At 36.6% G+C, this 19,196-nt stretch overlaps 2 protein-coding genes across 2 annotated transcripts in view; one reads left to right on the forward strand and one right to left on the reverse strand.

Annotated features, from left to right (window-relative positions):
* LOC109545094 (out at first protein) overlaps positions 1-19,196 on the forward strand; it is a 124,703-nt gene that overhangs the window by 97,040 nt on the left and 8,467 nt on the right. The window contains exons 3-4 of the mRNA XM_048661971.1: positions 15,706-15,884; positions 15,939-16,078. Coding sequence (XP_048517928.1) covers positions 15,706-15,884; positions 15,939-16,078 — 319 coding nt within the window. The remainder of the gene's footprint in view (positions 1-15,705; positions 15,885-15,938; positions 16,079-19,196) is intronic.
* On the reverse strand, positions 3,685-4,467 carry LOC109545095 (protein Flattop homolog). Its single transcript, XM_019915588.2, has 2 exons — positions 4,175-4,467; positions 3,685-3,992 (listed from the first exon to the last, which is right to left on the reverse strand). Exons 1-2 carry the CDS (start codon positions 4,368-4,370, stop codon positions 3,754-3,756), a joined length of 435 nt encoding a protein of 144 aa, XP_019771147.2. The 5' UTR covers positions 4,371-4,467; the 3' UTR covers positions 3,685-3,753.

A 19,196-nucleotide genomic window follows, 5' to 3' on the forward strand; every position in this document is an offset into this window, starting at 1 on the left:
CTTGTTAGAATCGTTCTAAAACAGCAATTATTTTTTGTGCAAGTGTTTTACATTTTTTTGAAACCAATTAGTTTTCTTTAACGCAAATACCTGATATTGTCGAAAGTGTGTGTTTTATAACGATAAGAATAAAATCTACAGCATCCACCAATGGAAGAAAAGTTGCGTTAAAACTACGACTGTTCCCAATTTGCATCTACACGCTAACATTGATTTTGGGCTGAAAGTGATTTTATCGAATTACATGCGGATTATCTTGCGCCAAAACATGCCGATTGTGAAACATGCAGATTATGGTTCTATAAAAACGAAAATGTTTTAAGCACTGGATTATTTTAATTTTATATTTATTTAGAAGGATATTATTCTCAATATATCCAGATATCATTTGTTAGGAAAATGTTTTGCGTAAGAAACAGGCAGAAGTGGTTATTTTTAATAGTACAGTTTTGTTTTCGTTAGCTGAAAAACAAAACAATTCAAGCAAAACTATCGCAACAAAGGCAAGTCGAATTGTCCATGCCACAAAAAAACTGAGCAATTTGCAAAAACTAAATGAACCATTGTACAACAAATTCGTAAATCAAGAATCGAAGGGGTTGAAATTCAATAGAAAAGATTAAAAAATTGAAGTTAATTAAAATGGAACTAATTCAGAGATTCAAAATTCCGTTTGTTCCCAAAGGATTGGTCTACGTACTTCAACTACATGAGTTTTATTAGAAAACTGCCCAATTCATCAACGCACAAATCAACTTGACCTCATAACCTCGCTTCACAACATCAGCTTTCATTATTTACAGGAATCTTGGAATCGCATCTTACGTCGTGATTTGAAAGGAAATTTTTTCGACGTTAAAATAAATAAAATTGTTATTTTTCGACATATGAAATTTGTCTAGGTTTAAGCTTCTTTTGCAAGGATTCATTATAATATTTACCAAACTGAAATATTGCGTTATTCAAAAGACGATAGTTTCGAGAAAGATCATCCAATGCTATATGCATGGAGCATAAATATAAACCTAGAATTTTGATAGAATGTCAAATATTTCGAAAACTCACCGTTGCTAACCCATTTTTACATAGCCTCTATTTGTTAACTTAAAAAACGAAACTCTCTGTAGAAAACTACCCCTCATTGCATAAATATTACATGTTATACTACTTTTTGATAGTCCAAAATTACACTTTCGTCAGTCGAATCTCCCGGGAAACATCTCGGAAAGCATCACCTTGATTTAAATAATTTGTATTTGGATAAGACGAGGCGAAGGAAGTTATTTGTGATTTTCGAATGTTTTCAACTCCTGGAAAACTCTATGCAAACCGCTAATAAAATTGCAACGGTGCCTCTAAAGTACAACGTAAACTTCATTATTATAATAGTTCGTTTAGGACTTGAGAGATAGTGTTACATTTCGTTGTAAAAAGGTTTAAATTTTATATAAAATTTACTCTTTGAAGGCATAAATTTGAATAGAAATTCCCAGCTGGAAGGAGATATGCGAGAAACGAAAACTGACAGAAACCTTTTGTACACAGAATCTAATAAATCCCCTTTTAAAAATTTCGAGCCCTAAAAGCTGCTCCCATCTGGATATTGCCAAAGCAATATGCACAGGCTTTAGAAGATGCACAAAAATGCAAGGGATTCGTATCGGGTTGTTATTAAAATCCCTTTGTGCTTTAATATGGAAATTCTTAGCAGATCTCTCCAATTGAAACGAATCACGTTCAGATAAAGGTGTCATGTTTGCAAAAGAAAGCCATCTCCTGAAAAATTATCCTTTTAGTCCCATCGAAAAAGGACGATAAAAACCGACCGTCCAAACATCGGCACGAAAGCGAAAGTAAAATTAATGGCTTTAGATGTAACATATACTACATAGCCTTATATCCACACTTAAACCAGGGAATTTTTCCAGCACACGTAATTGAGCCGATTATTTACTTTTAGAGCTGCACTGTTTGTACAACACCGACACCTGTAAATTGCCCAGGCCTTCGTTAAATTTAGCGGCCACTTTTTCTCTTATGCAAATTAGCTTAAGACCGCGGCTGTAAATCATAGTTCAAGTTGAGTGCCCTCGTTTATAACCCTGGAAGGGTATGCCTAAAGTCCAAGGGTCAAATGCGTGATCTCATGTTCGATTTATACTTGGAAAGGGCCTGAATGGTTTTAGTTATTCGGCAGTTCATGAGGGTTTAATCAAAGTGAAAAAATATTTCATTAGATGATGATTCTAACCCGATGGAGAGACTAAAACTGAGATGTGTATTTATTTTTAATCTGTTAAAATTCTCATTGTTGAAAGTTGCAGTAATTTAATCAGCTGAAAGACACAACAATACAAGCAAAACTGCCGCGACATGAAAAGGTCAATTTTTTCATAACAATTATGTCACGAATAAACCGAGCAATTTGCTAAAGGCGAAATCAGACAGACATTTTACAACAGTTAATTAAATCCAGCCAACAAAAGGCGTTTTTTCTCATTAATATTACTTAAATGTCTGTTGCTGATAGCAATTCTGGTCCAAATAATTATTATTTAGATAATTATTTTAAAGGAAAGAGAATCATTCAACACTTGTCCGCGGGTCAGGTTCTTCAAAAATTAACGATAATATAAATTTTGAAAATAATAGAAAAATGAAGCGCAACAGTGGACGAAAATATTACACAAATACAGTTTTACATAAAATGAATCAAGCTGATTTTGTTTTATCAAAGCCCTTAGCAGATGCAATTCTAAGAAAGCGAAAATTCCAAGACTTTTCATTACTTGATCCCCATGAAAAAAATAAGATCTATTTATAGTAAGCGTTTAATGTTGGTTGAATGATAAAAATTGAACAAAAACATTTTCCTTTCGTCAATTTTCAATTTTTTATGGTTGAAGTCATTCATAAAAAAATCATCAAAGGAAATTGGCTTGTTTATTTGCGATCCCATGTAAGATTTTTGCGTTTTGCTGGCTTTCAGAATGATGTAAGTCTTTTTAGAACAATTGAAAGTGTAATTTTTTGTTTTCAACCCATCGGAAATCCAAAAAAACGGCTCGTATCTCCAAATCCATGACCAATCCTCACCCTAAAAAAATATTTAATGAATAGGTAGAATTCAGAATGAAGCCTGCTTTTTCCTTTAATTCCTCCCATCCTTTTCATCATTTATTAGCGTTTGCTTTCAGGCAATCTAAAAACCCTGCTCTGTTTTCAAGTATAAATGAACTTTAGTTGGCGAATATTTTTCGCGCGATGTATGGGCTGATTGAGTAGAAGAACAATAAATTATTCGCGAGTTCGACGGAACGAAGGAAGTCACACAACTTTCCAATGTTGGCAGAGTATGCGCCTAAGTTATCTCCTGCTGCTGAGTGAAAAATCGTAAATTTTCCATAAAAGAAACAATCTTTTGCATCAAAGTTTTAACTGTCAAATAGCAATGTGAATTGCACGTCGCTTTCACTCGTTTTTGTTGGGAATCCTGACAACGTTAGACGTTCTTATTATTCCCAGAGACGAACACCTTTATTTCAAGACAGAAATCCCGGGAAAATGACAACAAGTCCCCGGAGGATTTCCAGTCAGGCAAGGCTTGAATCTTCCTCGGTGATATAGGAGCTGCTCCTGACACTCATGCATTGTGTAGTGATTTTATAATGCCGACTGCAAAAGTAGGAGAAAAGTCTATTTTATTATTGAAAAGCATTCGAGCCCTATCGATAATGAATTATAAACCGAAATTCAGAAATCATGTATGGGGCAAATAGCTTTTTTCGGCTTTTCAAGTTCATCGGTTTTTTTCTCGTCCGGTTTATTTTCGGCCACTAACTCTGCGGGGGCTTTTTTCGAATATCGCTCAGGCCTACTCAATGGAGCTGCTACAATTCTTCGGCAGTTTTCCATAAAAGCTGCCTTATCAGTTAATCCATTTAGTTTATTCGCCACTTTTCGGGTGATTTGCTTTGGCATTTGCCAAGTACCTGAAATACCGCCAATAGAGTCGACTAGCTATTTTGCTTAGATTTCAGAAATTCCTGAGCTAAGAAAAGTGCATTTTAGTACTCAAATCAAATCGAAAATTGATTTTTAAATGACCAATAAAATCAACAAATCTTATGGTTTATAGAAGTAAAAAAAGGTCGTAAAGATTGAAAAGTGGTACCTGTAAAGTCTCCAAAAGGGTTGCAAGGAGGCCTAGGTACTCCAGGTAACAATTGTCCTCTAGAATTGGATATTATGGTAGTACCACCTATTCTTCTTCGAGGCTTAGGGCAGTAGAACTTAGGCACTTCCCAGTTTCTCAAATAGGTTGCCCTATAAGGCATGTCGAATTGATACGAATAGAAATGCTTGGCCATCTTGCTAGGCTCAGTATTTTTCAATAGTTTTGGAAAGAAACGGAAATTTTTCTACGCATTTCAAGGTGAAAATGTCAAACTGGGTACACTTGACGGTGTCTGGTGTGAAATGCGTTCAGCAACGCAAATTGGGCCACTATGAATTGATTTGAGATGGCAAGGATTTTCGAAATTAATTCTTCTAGGTGCGGTTTCTATCGTAGTTTTACCCAAGTGGCATTACGGTATTTCTTCCAGTATAAAATCCAACGGCCGTTGAGGGAAGAATATTTTTCAAGTTGGTTCTAATGGACCTTAATGTGAATATGAGGCGAAAAGAAGCAAGCAAAAGTGCACCTTGCGTCTGCTTCGTCAACTCCTTGGAATCAACTGTAAACTTGCTGAGCATGAAAATCTTCTTCTTCTTCTTCTTCTTCTTCTTTGGGGAAACCTATAGGCTTGTTTTACCCATTCGTTTGTCCTTCCTGAGATGCCGACGACCGAAAACTCTTGAATCCATAAATACCTGGACCCAGTCTTATAATAACTCAGTTATGGTTTTGCAATTGGTTAAACCCATATCGATGGTTTAGTTCCATACAGCAACAAGTCAAAAATCACTGTTTCGAGAAATTAAATGTTACAGATTACAGGTTTTTTCAAATTGTAATAAACAACAGACTAAAGTCTGATCCATTTATTTACCGTACGTTAACCACTTTCTTTCCTATGTTGAGGTGGACCGTCTTTTAGTCAGCAAGATACAGATTTATTGCTTTTTTTTGATTGATTTATTTTTTTGTTATAGAAAACTTTAAACATAATTATACGCGGTAAATAGACCAGTCTGTTCACATTCATCCTGCAAACTATCTCACCTAAACTACACACTTCTAATCGGAATCCCTATTATCTGCTGTAGCTGTTGTTAACGTACAGGGTAGCTCTTTATAAAAAGTCGAGTATTGACCGGGAATTGCATTACTGTTACACAAATCCACCAAATCCTTCTTTTTTGCTTGCGAAATTTTAATGGGTGCTTTATACACCTTTGTAGGTTTAATGTTGCTATTTCACTAAATTCATTTTCTGAATATGACTTTTTGTAAAAAATTGTAAATGGTTTACTCTTGATTACTTTTATAGCACAAATTTCATTCCACTGCACATTTGCACCGTTGGGGTCTTTATTAAAGTTTTTTTTCGATTGCTGCAATTGTCAGAGTAAAAGGTGAAGTATTTACTCTTTGTGTGGTGTTTTAGAAAGACATTTTGGCCGAAAAAAGCCAAAATTAAATTCTGAATTGAAAATCATCTCATACATGCTTTTATGTCAATTGGTTTTTCTATTTCTTCGCAATGTGTTTTATACAGTTGTTTTATACATCGATGAAATATTAAGGCTTCTATCTTTATATTGCTTATTGGTACCAGCTCTACAATAATGCGAAGGCATTATTGGAAAATATTTTATGTGTTTACTTTCTTCCCACCTTTCTTGTTCTTTCCCCACATATCTAGCTGCAGGACCCCACTCTCATCTTTTGTCTTGGTTGCAGTAAATATAAGTTTATTGCTTATGCCCAATGTTCTCAGATAAAATGTGTTGCATACCCTATTTTTTACCGTTTAATTCAAAGTGGTTAGCATAGTTATTAGACTTTTACTATTGGATGTATGCATTTTATACTTAGGACTGATTTGGTGCATACATTGCAAAGGCAGTCCAACTTTATAAGCAACAACTGCTTCTTTTCGGATATTAACATATTGTAATCCGTTATTTCTTCTCTTCTTAGCGACCGATCTTTTCCATTTATCAGGATTTTGTAAGTGTTTTCTAGTCAAATTAGTATCAGATTCATTGTCTTGGTTATTAACATCTTCAGCGACAGCTTCTGCATTATTTAGTTTCCGGTAGGTTAAATTCTGCACTGGATTTTAAAGAATCGCTCTCAAAAGAGTAGGTAGAAAAGTTGTCAGGCGAACAGTTAGAATCCATGTCAATAGAATGCTGATTGTAAGTATCTGAAGGAGGTGAATTCTGTTGAGATAAATTCTGATCTTGTGCCTGTACATTTGCCAGACTAGCTTCAATGGTATTTGCCGTAATGGTATGTATCTCCTCAGCAAACTCATTTGCAATATTATCTCCAACTTGGACCATGTTCTGGGTATCCACATTTAAAAACTCTGCTGTTGTCCCTGCAAATCATCTGCCAAAGAAAACTCAACAACTTGATCATAGTTGATAATAATGTGCTCTTCTTATTCTAAGTGTTAAACTTTAGGTAGGTACTTTTTAACCATAATGTTTTCCTCTATATTGTTTTATGTATCGACCCTGTAGGGATTTTTTTTTCCGGTGAGGTTTGGGAAATGCTCTTTTATGCACTCCCAGAGCTGGTGGTCTGTCGCTCTGGGTTGTGTGGGACTCCAGYTAAGCTGTTTACCCACTAAAACCCTTTCCTCACCGCCGAGGTGGTGTTTGGCCTTGCACCGCGATCATTTCTGCCCTCTTGTGCCCTCGTATTTTACTCCCTCATTATCCCTGTGTATTCAATGAATTCCACAAGAACCTTGGGGGGGGTACGACGCATGACCTGGTCTGGTAGTCATCCCTGGCTGCAGCTCGTCGATTTTCCTAAGTCTATTTATGAGTTCTCCCTGCTGAGGAGAAAATTCTCGGGATATCCGACCGCCGCTATGGCCATCTTAATCCCGGTTGTGTGTGGTTGCTTCCTATACGGAAGTTCCCACATACAGCCGCCAAGGTGCTGGCTTGTTGGGTATGCTGCCGTCCGACCGGTGTCGCTTTTGCATCCCGGTCATGGCTGCTTTTTTGGGGTGTGCTGGTTCCCCTGAGGGTCTACCTAGCACAGTTTTGGTGGTTTTTCCGCCTGGCCACCCCAAGAGTTTTTTACCACCCTTCGGTACTTTGCCAGCTGCGGAGCCCAACGGTTCTTCTGAGGAGATCCCGCCGGTATTTTGTGGTGTATGATAGTGACCCTGTAGGGATGGTCGGTATTTAACGTATATTTATTTACGGTATTTAACGTAACCGCTAAAATAACAGTGTTCCAAACGTCTAACCTGAAACCGTATTTACAGCTAGCCGATTTAACCGGTTTTTTTTAAAACCGTCTCATAAATCCGAAATACCGGTGCGCACGTCAGACACCGTCAAGCGATCTATCCAGCTGCAGCCGTTTGCCAACTTAAACCGTTCTTTTTGGAACCGTCTTATAAAACAGAAACAGTTGTGCGCACTTCGCACCAGCTATAGCCGTTTGTCGATTTAAAGGTTGTTCTTGGAACAGTCTCATGAACCTGAAAAAATGGTTCGCGTCAGCACAGAACCGATGCGGCACCGTCGAGCGCTCTATGCAGTTGCAGCAATTTCAGTAACCATTTGTCAACGGAAATAATGTTGTGTGTAGTTGCGCGTTCCCTTGATGATTGTGTATCATCTTTCGTTTATAAGAATTACTGTCCAGTTCTCCAGGAACCAGCGAAAATTTGTTTAATTGCTGCGATGTTATAATTCAACATTCTATAAGTACTTAGTTTTCTAGTCTAAAAAAGGGATTTCTCTCAAGAAACGTAGCTCGGGAGTTATATGCCCATTCGCAGCAAACTAAGCAGAATGTGGACTTGCATATGAGCTATGAGCAAACTAAGAGTCTATGACAAATTTTATCACAGTTGAAATGTAAAATAACAAACGTTTTAAGCAGAATGTGCACTGCATTTAAGCAAACTGGCCATTTTTAAATATAAATTCAGTCAGAGATAAAATGAAAGTTGTCTGAATAGTAATAAACGTTGTAAGGTCGACATATTTTTTTTAAATTATTTTTTGGTGGTACCAAAATTAACTCGAGTAATACTTCGTCCAGGTTTGCCAAACACGCATTTCTGTTTGTTGTTATTGTGGATTCTTTAATGTTATTGTGAAACAAAATGCGAGAGATTATTTTCTAAAGCTGGTGTTATCATAAACGCGCGAAGAACTAGAATCAGTAAAAAGCATCTGCAAAAATTGTTCTTAAATGTTAATTCATTTGAAATGAAAATGAAATTTGTAAACATTTTCGCATAAAATCCGTATATTTTATTTAATCACTATGGTTTTATTATTATCACTTTTTTTGTTCTTTAAGTAGTTACCTCGGACCTATGTTTTGTTTTTGATTTAAGAATATTTAATTTTCAGTTCACGAATGTTAAAAATTATGTTTTTAATAAAGGAAATCACTATTTCTACTATCATCATTCTGCATTTTTAATGAAAAATTTAAAAAGTAACATGTTCTTTTTGGAACCGTATTTTGAAACCTATTACCAAGGTGAAACTGGAACGTTGTACCCGTTACAGAAAAATAACCGTTTATCACAACTCTACTACCCTCTAAGTCCGCTGTATATTCTGGATCCAAATTTATTTTTATTATAGTAGAGGTTTCATCTTTTGCATATTCATTTATGACAGTATTGTCAGTAGGTAGTAATTTTTCTAAATGCAGTTTCGTTATTTTATTATTTATTTGAAAAGAACATTAATTTAAACTAAGGGCTCCGTTGCCTACTTTGTAAAAAACTGCATCTTTTCTTGCCAAACGCAACAATTGGGCACCTGTTTCGTCACAAAGTTGTATGCAAAGTAATTTATCCATTTTGCAATTAAATAACTATTTATAATAAGCGAATAGCACAAACACCAAAGCCACGATTCTCTCAAAAAATAGTGACAAGCAATTAATCTCAAAATTTGCTGCGAATAACATAAGATATTTTACGATTTGTTCAGTACTATAAGACAATAACTCGAAATATTGCTCTATGAAAGTGACATAATTATCCAAAACCTTTAAGTCAAAGAGCAACATGTCTAATTGTTGCTTTATTAAACTAGAATAATTATAAATTCGGCTTAACGCTAAAAGAAAATATCTAATTTAAAGTTGACAAGTCCAAACATTTCGAGTTCTTGCTGTATGCAAAAGGTTAACTACTTAATTTTGGACATATTGCCGTATTAAACTAAAAATGGCCAAATTTGGACTTGTTGCTGTATGGAACTGGACCATCGATATGTTTGTCGCATTCCATGTAAGAGTGCCGCCTAATTTGGACAAACCACTAAATTTGCACGTTTCTGCCCTGGACTTCATACAAAAACGCATTTCGCTAGCGACCAATCCCTAAAGATCTGTGATTATCAGCAATCAAGCGGTTAGTTGCCGAATCCGATTGGTGTGAAATGGATCGTTTTTCAAATCCCCTTTTTCATCCGGACTTATGCCCGAAAAGTAGGATAAAGAAAATTGACTGGAAAGCACTTTTCTTCTAAGTATTGAATTCCATTTTTTCCCGTTCGAATCGAGTTTGCTCTCTGAACCAAATTCGCCCCTATTAACACTTTACGTACTTTTGGAAGCGCCTTTGGCAATTAGTAATACGCACATTTTTTCGCATGTTTGAAAACTAACCCGTGGAGAAAGAAATAAACGGGCAGACAAAAAAACAGTATTAGTTGACACTTGCAACCTAAGCAATGCGGATACATATAAATAAAAATCGATCTTGAGTTATGTTTTCCAGCTTTTCTTGGTCTGAATCATCCAGCGGCCGCAGCCAGCAAAATTTAATTTTGTATACAAAAAGGCTCTTGTATGTGAAGTAAAACCTCGGGGATATGAGAGATCCCAACTGCCATCGTGTTTGTGTTCTACATCTACATATTGAACCCATTGCTGATGGGAAATCTTTGCGTAATAGCCACTTTTGGCGGGAAATATTTGTCCTGGAAGTTTTGGACGATTCGATTAACTCATTTTTGAAATTCCTTGTTTGGCTTTGCTTTTGTCAGTGTCGGAACAGGAATATATATATCTTACATCCAGTCGTTCAGTCAATAAATTTGGTTTTATTATACGTTGCTCATTTAGGAAACTGAACTAAAATTTGTTCTTTAATTAGAAAATATCCCGCAGAGTCTGCTGTCGAAATAGGTCACTTCCAGTCCAACTTTGTGCATTTTATCGAACGAAGAAAATAAAATGTGGCACAGCTTTTAAATTGAAACCAGCACTTTTCAGTTGTTTGTGCGTCATGGTTATTGTTTCAATTAACGCCCGAATGCGAATCTAAATACTGTCCTGTCGAGCGAAAATAAAATGGTTATTATAAACTTCAAAGCAATTAAAGTTATGTAGCTGTTAATTCCATTGGAGAAACGCAAAAAGGAAACTTTAGCGACCCAACTTTTAATCAGAACCCAAAACTCTATCCCCAATTTTGCTTTTCGGGTTTAATATTTACGAGACAATGGAGTTTTAAGCGAGTTCAGTAGGAGTTGTGGATTTACCAAGTGATATTTGATTCAATGCGCTCATTTGCGGTGTTTGACTTGTTTTCAGGCTTTAAAGCGAGACTCGTCTTTACGAGTTAGATTATCGACAAAATTCTCTTTAGAATACCAAATTTGTACATCAAATTGAACGTGGCAGGTACATATATATTCAATCCCTGGTCATGGTATGTCGATAGAATATTTTAAATCTCAAAAAATAATTTTTCTATGCTCTGGTTTACTTTCCCAGTCGCTATGCCAGGAGCAAAACAGCTCAAATTGAATTCTTGGCACTTTTAACATTTGATTTCTTACTGTACGCAGAAACGTTTATCTTCCCAACAGTTCAGATGGGGTAGTGTCTTGCGTGTAGTTTGCTTGTGAATATTAGGTAAACCCCTTGGAAAGCCTTTTCTAACAAAATAGTTTCAAATGAAAATTGCGTATTTATACCACAAAACTGCTTTAGGAATAGTCTAAATCCAACTGGTTGTGTTAAGTTTATTCCATTACACGACTAACTGATGCCTCAGCTACAGAACAGTGATCAGTACTGGATAGAATAACAGGTTAACGGCAAACTCATTAAATTAAACTCCATCAACACCTGCCACAATTGGAAATCCACGGTATTTAATTTAATTAACTTTGCTAAAATCAAACCAAATAACTCTAGTAAAACGATTCGCTCAGAACAAGACTGTATAGCAACTGTAATAATTTGCTAATGGCACTAAAAAGGTTTTACTGAAGATCGAAAGAAAACATCAATGAGATTCGGGCGATGAAATATGCGTAGCATGGAGAATAAAAATCGGAAAACGGGAAGCGAGGACAAAATCAACCACAAAAATCGATTTGTCTTCTTCCATTGTTGGCACGCATTGTGAGTCAAAAGCAAGATTTCTTATCAGAAGGTTGTCACCCGCAGGCTTACCAACATGGTAGACGCTTAATCATTTGTAGAAGAGATGAGGCAATATTAACGGAACTTAATTTAGACCACCTACGATTTGCTGATGATACAGCACTCATAAGAGATAGACTTTCGAGGCCATTCCTTGAAACTAATGGGTTTTTCGGGTTTTTAGGCCGTCATTCGTTAGAATTTCTTCTTGACGTTTCGCAAGCGCGAGTGGCTTGCATCTTCAGAAGTGGTTTGCTTGAACGCATCAGAACAGTGTAAGCGTTTGTGTATATACTTACACTGTTCCGATGCTGATTACGATGATGATGATAAGCGTTCAAGCAAACCACTTTTGAAGATGTAAGTCACTCGTGCTTGCGAAACGTCAAGAAGAAATTCGACCGAACGACGGCTTAAAAACCCGAAAACCCACTAGATTCATGAACTTTGCTTTCCCCAAATAAATGCTAACTTACCTACTTGAAGCGCTTCAGACGACAACAACACGTGCAAAAGAAGAAGATGAAAATTCAGTCATAACATACTTTTAAATTGTTATCTATATTTATTGTGACTGAATATATTAATTTGCGTTCAGTGCCTAGATTCTGATAGTAAATCAGTCCTCCTGGAAATATGCAAGTAAATGTTTATTTACATTGTATTTGTCAAAGACTGTAGAAACAGCGATTTAAAGCCAATAGATTGAAAAAACCGTTCAAGAAAGAAAGTTTCTACCTGGAAAGTGTTAATGTTGAATTTAAGTTAGTTTTCTCGGACAAGCCAACGGTTTCAATTTTTTAAATCAGAAAATGTGTATTTTAGCGAAAAGACCAACTGAGCTCGTTTGTTCTCAACTGAATGTGGAATTAGAAAATAAAATAATTTTTGTTTGCCGAAAAACCTATTGCCTTTTTTGTCTCGAAAGAATCAATGTCCTCGGATAATCCTACTTTAATACAGCCATTATTGTTGAATATAAGTTAATTTTCACGGACAAGCCAACGGTTTCAATTTTTTTGATCGAAAAATGTGCAATAGAATTAGAAAATTGTTTTCTTTTTGCAGAAAAGCCATTAGCGTGCACCGTTTTTTCTATCTGAAAATTATCAAAGTATAGCGCAAATTTTCTAGTATAGTCTAACGGTTTTCATTTTTTTAATCAGAATCTGTACATATTTGCAAAAAAACCAAAATAGCTTTTGTATTCCCAACATAATGCAGAATTGTAAAATTATTTTTGTTTGCAGAAAAACCATTGGCGGCGTCGTAGCTTTTTCCGGAATTATCAAACTTTTAAAATAGCGTTAGCTTTCTCGGCTAATCCAAAGGTTTTTATTTTTTTCTCAAAAATATTGCATTTCCGCAAAAATACACTAAGAGATATTTTGCTCCCAACTTCATGTATAATTAGAAAATAATTTTAATTTGCCGAAAAATTATTAGCGTGCTCCAACTGAATTCAACATACAAAATGCTTCTTTCCTAAGTTGAAAATAACACCGTGTCTGCTCTATGCCTAAAGCCGCATTTAAAAATCGCACCGTCAGTTTGTTACATTTTGACGAACATGTTTCCAAACATTACAATGTTTGTGAATAAGCGCCACTTTGAGTCGCGTTCCAGCAGATTACAAACAAACTATAAAACTAAGTTCTACCGATCGAATAAACCGCTTTCCAAATCCCCTACAAAACCAAGGAATTTCGGGCTGTTGCTTAAATCCGACTTTGAGAAAAAATTAGCACAACTAAGAATTTCAGCAATTCACTATTGAGTTTGTTCAAATCGTCTCGAGCAACTATGCAATTCGCTAGCGGCTATTGTGAAAGTTTCTTTTCATAGAACAAATAAACTATTTAATAAAACCTTGCCGCAACATTGCACTGCGAATCCTGACAATGTGAAGAAAGCAGGACAGAACTGGAAACAAGACAAAACAAGCAAACCGTAAAACAGCGAAGGCGAGGCGAGTTAGCTTTAGAGCTGATGATATTATAATAGAGCGACGAATTGAATATGCTTAGCAAAGATACGTTGCTGAGCGCACTTTAAATGAGAGAGTTAAGTGAGAACAATATGAGTTTCTGCCCAAAGAGTGCAGTTTTTTAATCTCAAAAATGTGTATTTATTTAAAATTCAAATTTAAAAAATCTGGTCGCAACTAAAAACAATTATTTGAACCACCATCAATTCTAAAGTTCCCAATCAGACTGTGACCAATGTAATGCAGTAATTAGGTTGTCCAGCTCCAATGAGCCTCCCATTCGACATGTACCAATAAATTTGCCATTGGGTCACTTGACTTAGGGCTGCGCTCATCGAACAGGCATTTGCATTATTTAGATCTGCCAGCTCTAATTGCGATCGGGTGCGGTTTTTGTTCACTAAGACCGCAAAACGCCCCGGATTTTGTCATCGATTTCAACTCGATGTGTCATGATTTTCGCTCAACTCTGTACCACAAATAACACGCGAATTTGAGCCTTCTGTAAGCCAAGGTGCAAGCAATGTCTTTTGATCCGATGTTTTTCAGACCATTCGCTACGACTTTTGCGTATATTTCAGCCTTACCTTACTTACTGGGTCTTAGGGCAAAAACAGTGTGTTAGCCCTTATTTTTTCCTACGGTATGTTCCGAAAAAAAAATAGATGACATTTGCTTCTTTAGGGCTCTTTTAACCTGCTGTTGCTCTTGCTGTTGGTGCCACAAACGTTAGATCGATTTTTCGGATATCATAGAAATTTGAAGCCAGCTAGAAAGATCGTGCAATTTAGAAATACGTGTTCTTTTCTTTGAATATTTATATGTATCACTCAATTTGTAAATACAGCTGAAACAGTTTTCAATAAAGCACAAGACGACGAAATTGAGGGAGATTTCATCAAATAACCGTTTGTGGCAAAATCGGAAAATCACATTTTCAATTGCTCCGGTATTTTTATCCGCACCAGGAAATAGGTATTTACTTGCCTCACTTTTACACATCAGGGCGTGTAAACTAAGTTTATGTCACCTTTTCATCGGCTCAAACCTCAAATAGACACACATAAAACTATGTGAACATTCTTGTGCATTATGCAAGCCAAAGATCAGGAAAACATTTAAATGGCCTACAGTTTGGAAGCTTATAGCGATAGTATATATTATTCTGTAAATAGCAAAGTTAGCTGTAAATAGCAAGTGTTTTGTCAATGAACAAACCGTTTCTAAATGCTTGAATACAATTCCCGAAATGCATTCTACTCATTCGAAACCACCTGGAATTACTTGTGAATTCTCGAGTTTCCACAAACCATCGAATAATGGCAATTCTGTAGATTGCTGCAATTTTGCACTCCCGATCAAATAAATATTTGGTAATGCATTTTTCAACTAATTTGATGAAATTTGCTTGTATGATAAGTGCGAAGAATAAGCGTTGAAGTGTATAAATAAAGCAAATTTTCAAACATTTTTCGGATTCAAACCGTCCTCGAACTGACTCAATTAATCACCATTAAAACCCACAATCAACCCATTTAATCTAAAACATTTCTGGTTATCTTTTGCGGTGTTTTCTTTCACCTCCCGTGCCGCAAATTACTGGTGGGAAAATTAGGAAAATTAATTAAAATAATGTTGCCTGCCTACAGCAATTAACTGGCTTTATTTTCCTGGTCATGTCATGTTAGGGAATTGCTACGGTATTAACGTTCAATTTTTTTTCAAGCACTTTTTCGTTCTGGAATAATTCATTTTTGGTCGAAACTCGGTCCCGGCTAAATCCCGATGCATTAATTATTTAGTAGCCCTACAATGACTGGTTCTCATAAAATATGCCATATTAACAATGACCGCTTTAGTATGAACCATAAAATATTTCTGAAAATTACGGCGTGTAGGCTGGTTGACTCGGGGAAGGATTAAATACACAGCAAGGGCTTAAATATTCATAGAATTGGGGCATGAATATAAAACGGAGCTCGGCCAAAGTCGTCTGCCGAATTTAACTGGAAATGCATTTAGAACGGGCCATTATCGTTAACTATGGTTATGATCATAATGCCCCAAGAGCTCTATGCAGATTTGTGAATATTCATTTTGGTTGCAGGAGGTCCAGATTCTGAAGTCTCTAATACTGGGAGAGGAGGAACGGGGACAAAGCCAATACCAAGTCATGTGTTTCATTTTTCACTTCCCCAAAAATTCATTCATCTCATCTGATGCCATGTCGAAGCTCAGGCAAAAGAACCCCAGTACAGTGCGAACACCGGAGGAGGATCATGGAAGGTACTTTGAGCAATGCAGCTCAGAAAAGTTGCCATATTCTGAACATTTTTCCAGGTTAAACCATACGATGGATTATAGTGTTGTTTTGAAACACTCACACGTAATCAGTCCGTTTATCAAAGATATTTGTGCGGAAGCAGGACAGGCCAGCTACACACGATACGAGGACATCATGAAGTGGTCCAATATACATGGTAAGCGATTAGTCCATGAATTCTGAATGAGCCTTTTTTGTCAATCAGCTGCTATTTGAGTCATTTATCATCCATGACCTTTTAACGTTTTGCTTATTGATGCTTTTGGATTAATTTGGCAACCCTTCTAATTTTCATACTCATCTAGCTAGCGAAATATGTCAGAGAACATTGTAGAATTACTTCGTCACAGTTCTTCTTCTTATTATTCTTTGTAAAGACCCTTTGGTCTGTTTATTTGGCCTGGTCAATGTTGTTGATTCTCTTGTGATATGGATGTCCAACTATCCTCCCATCTTTTCGGTGGTCTTCCGATGGGTCTTTTAGCAGCTGGATTTACATTCGACGCAATCTTGGCTATTCTTTCGGGGTGCATTCTTTCTACATGATCCCGCCACCATCTTCTGCACTTTCGTCCCCATCTGATTACATCTTCCACCTTGCAGGTCTGTCTTATTGTTACGCTCCTCACTCTATCCCGTAGTGTTTTTCCCGCTATTGACCTTAGAGTCATCATCTCTGCCGTTCTTAACATACATTTTGTTTTGTTTGTGTCTGCTCGAGTCTCGATACCGAAGGCGAGTATTGGTCTTACGCATGTTTTGCGTATTCGAACTTTACTGTCGATGCTCATCTGTTTGTTGTTCCATATGACGTCTCTTAAGCAACCAGATGTTAACGAGGCTTTGTTGATCTGGGATTTAAGATCTTTAAATGGTTCGTGGCGGCTAGAAATATCCCCTCCAAGGTATTTGAAAGTTGTGACTTGCCCGACAATTTCATTAATTATAACCGGCTTACATCTCGTTAGTTCCCTGGCAACTGTCATACACTTTGTTTTCGATATTGATATTTTCATATTAAATTGTGTGCTGACCTGATTGAATCTGTGAAGTTGTCTTCGCAAATTGTCCGCCGTTTCTGCCAATATTGTCGCGTCATCAGCGTAGCAAATTATGCTAATGGGTTTTCTGTTGATCCTATACCCCATTCTTAAGCCGCTGATTTTTTCCATAGTCAGGGTGAACCGAAACGGGCTTAAGGTATCCCCTTGTATTATACCCTGCGATATCGGTATGGCATTTGTTGTATTATGATCAACTTTAATTCGGGTTGAATTGTATGTGTTTAGGCAGTACACTGTTTTTATAATTCTTATCTCGTTTGTTCCTCAAGATGGTGATAATGTCTTCCAGTCCGACACGGTCAAATGCTTTTGTTAAATCGATAAAGCATGCAAAAGCGGGGGTGTCGAATTCTATTGCCTTTTCTTTTATTTGGCGTATGATAAATAGGGCGTTAATTGTAGGTAGACTGTTTCTCCGGAATTCCTGCGGTTCGTCTTTAATGCCGATATATTGTTTCAGGTTATCTTTAATAAGGCCGGTGAATAATTTCATGGGGAGCATAGAAGAGTTATACCCCTGTAGTTTTCTGGGTTGGTTTTTTGTCCTTTTTTGAAGATGGGTATGGTGAAGTTCTTGTGGCAATCGTCGGAGATTGTTTGTGAGCTTAATATTCCATTGAAAAGTTGCGTTAGTTTTTTTGTGAGTTCATTACCGCCATACTTTAGAAGTTTGTTGGGAATTTTGTCCACACCCGGTGCTTTTCTATTTTTAAACTTTTTTGTTTTGTTTTTTACTTCTTCCGTGAATGATATGGGGACCTGCTCTCCTTTTTATTCTTCTCCTTCTGCCTGCCTGTGTCTTGGTTGTTATCGTACAGGTCATTAAAATATCTTTCCCAGTTGTGCAGTGACACGCTTTTAGTTTGAATGTATTCGTTTACAGGCTTTTTTCGATTTATAAGCATCTTCCATACTTTCCGTTGAGCTCCATATAAATCGGGTTGCATATCATGTGTTTTGTCAGATGAGCTGAAACTCAAAATATTGACTAAACAAAAAATCCGTGAAGAAATCAGTTGAAATGAAATAAAGTTACGAATGTTCTTGGCTCCATAATCAGTTATTTAATCATATAAAGTCACTTAATTGTCCAATCTCATCCACTGCTAACCGGTGTTTGTCAATAGTTCAAGTTGTCTGTTAGCCAGTGTCTTGTAAATTATGTTGGCTGAAGCCCAGACTCTAGATAACCTTTGACCACGAAGATAACACTGTAAAATTAGCGAGATTTCAGCTGATTTATGACAACAGCATAGAACAGATGAATCCGGAGTTAACAAGGTTTACGCTCGTCTGGATATTCTGTAAAATATGTTCCGGAATTGCGGATTTGACCGTTACAAATAGCGTTTCGGCATTGTCAAGACATTAGCCTTTGTCAATTAGGGACATGTTCGCTTATATATTGAAATTTTGTGGAAGGTGAATATACAATTTCGTTATGATTAATTTGTACTATTTTGGTGAAAGAGCTTTGTTTCTTCATTAGTTTTGTGTTCAAATATACTTAGTTCTTGTCTGATGAAATGTTCAGTTGAAACAGGCTTATAAAACCACAAAAAAACATATTAATATTTTTTTAAGTATATTGCGGCTTTGAAAAGCCGACTTAAAGCCCATTTGGCCCTATCGACACCTTTGGGTGTTCCACTTTAGAGGCCTAATGCCTTTAGGACGTTTCCAGTGAAAAATCTCCTAAATGTCTTTGGCTGGAGCGGATGTTGCTGAGTACATTATAAAATACTAGTTTCTCTTAATCTAAAAACACCCGCTCAAAATCCTTCGTCCATCCAATGTGCTGAGGTGTGAATTTTAAAGTTTTGCTTTTCTAACATTATTTTCATGTTTATTTATTCTTATACTTCTTCTTCTACTTGTTGGAGATCTAGTTGATCTGTTTATTCCGAGCTTGCCTCGGTATTGTTTCCTGAGATGTGGACCTCCAGCTGTGTCTCCATCTCTTTGGTGGTCTTCCAGGTGGACGGGTCCCTCCTAGTCATCTGCGCAAAAGCCTAGATGACTTGCATTTAATATTGATATTGTAACGGAAATGGCCTGGGGTACTCACGTTTGGAATGGGGGATCGAAATTCATGGCCAATGTGTCATGAAATATAACACTGACAAGCGGGAAATTTCGCACCTGGGCTGGAGATTTCGAGAACCTTCTGGGTTACCTGGAGGAAACTATATAAGCGACGACGAGAACCAT

The sequence above is a fragment of the Dendroctonus ponderosae genome, unplaced genomic scaffold (assembly GCF_020466585.1).
Source record: "Dendroctonus ponderosae isolate FM_Combo_2020 unplaced genomic scaffold, Dpon_F_20191213v2 Dpon_F_20191213_1, whole genome shotgun sequence".
NCBI lineage: Eukaryota > Metazoa > Arthropoda > Insecta > Coleoptera > Curculionidae > Dendroctonus > Dendroctonus ponderosae.

Coding starts and splice junctions, on each gene's coding strand:
- LOC109545095 (XM_019915588.2), bottom strand. CDS start 4,370: ATGGCCAAGCATTTCTATTCGTATCAATTCGACATGCCTTATAGGGCA. Junction 3,993..4,174: donor CCCTTTTGGAGACTTTACAG/GTACCACTTTTC, acceptor GCGGTATTTCAG/GTACTTGGCAAATGCCAAAG.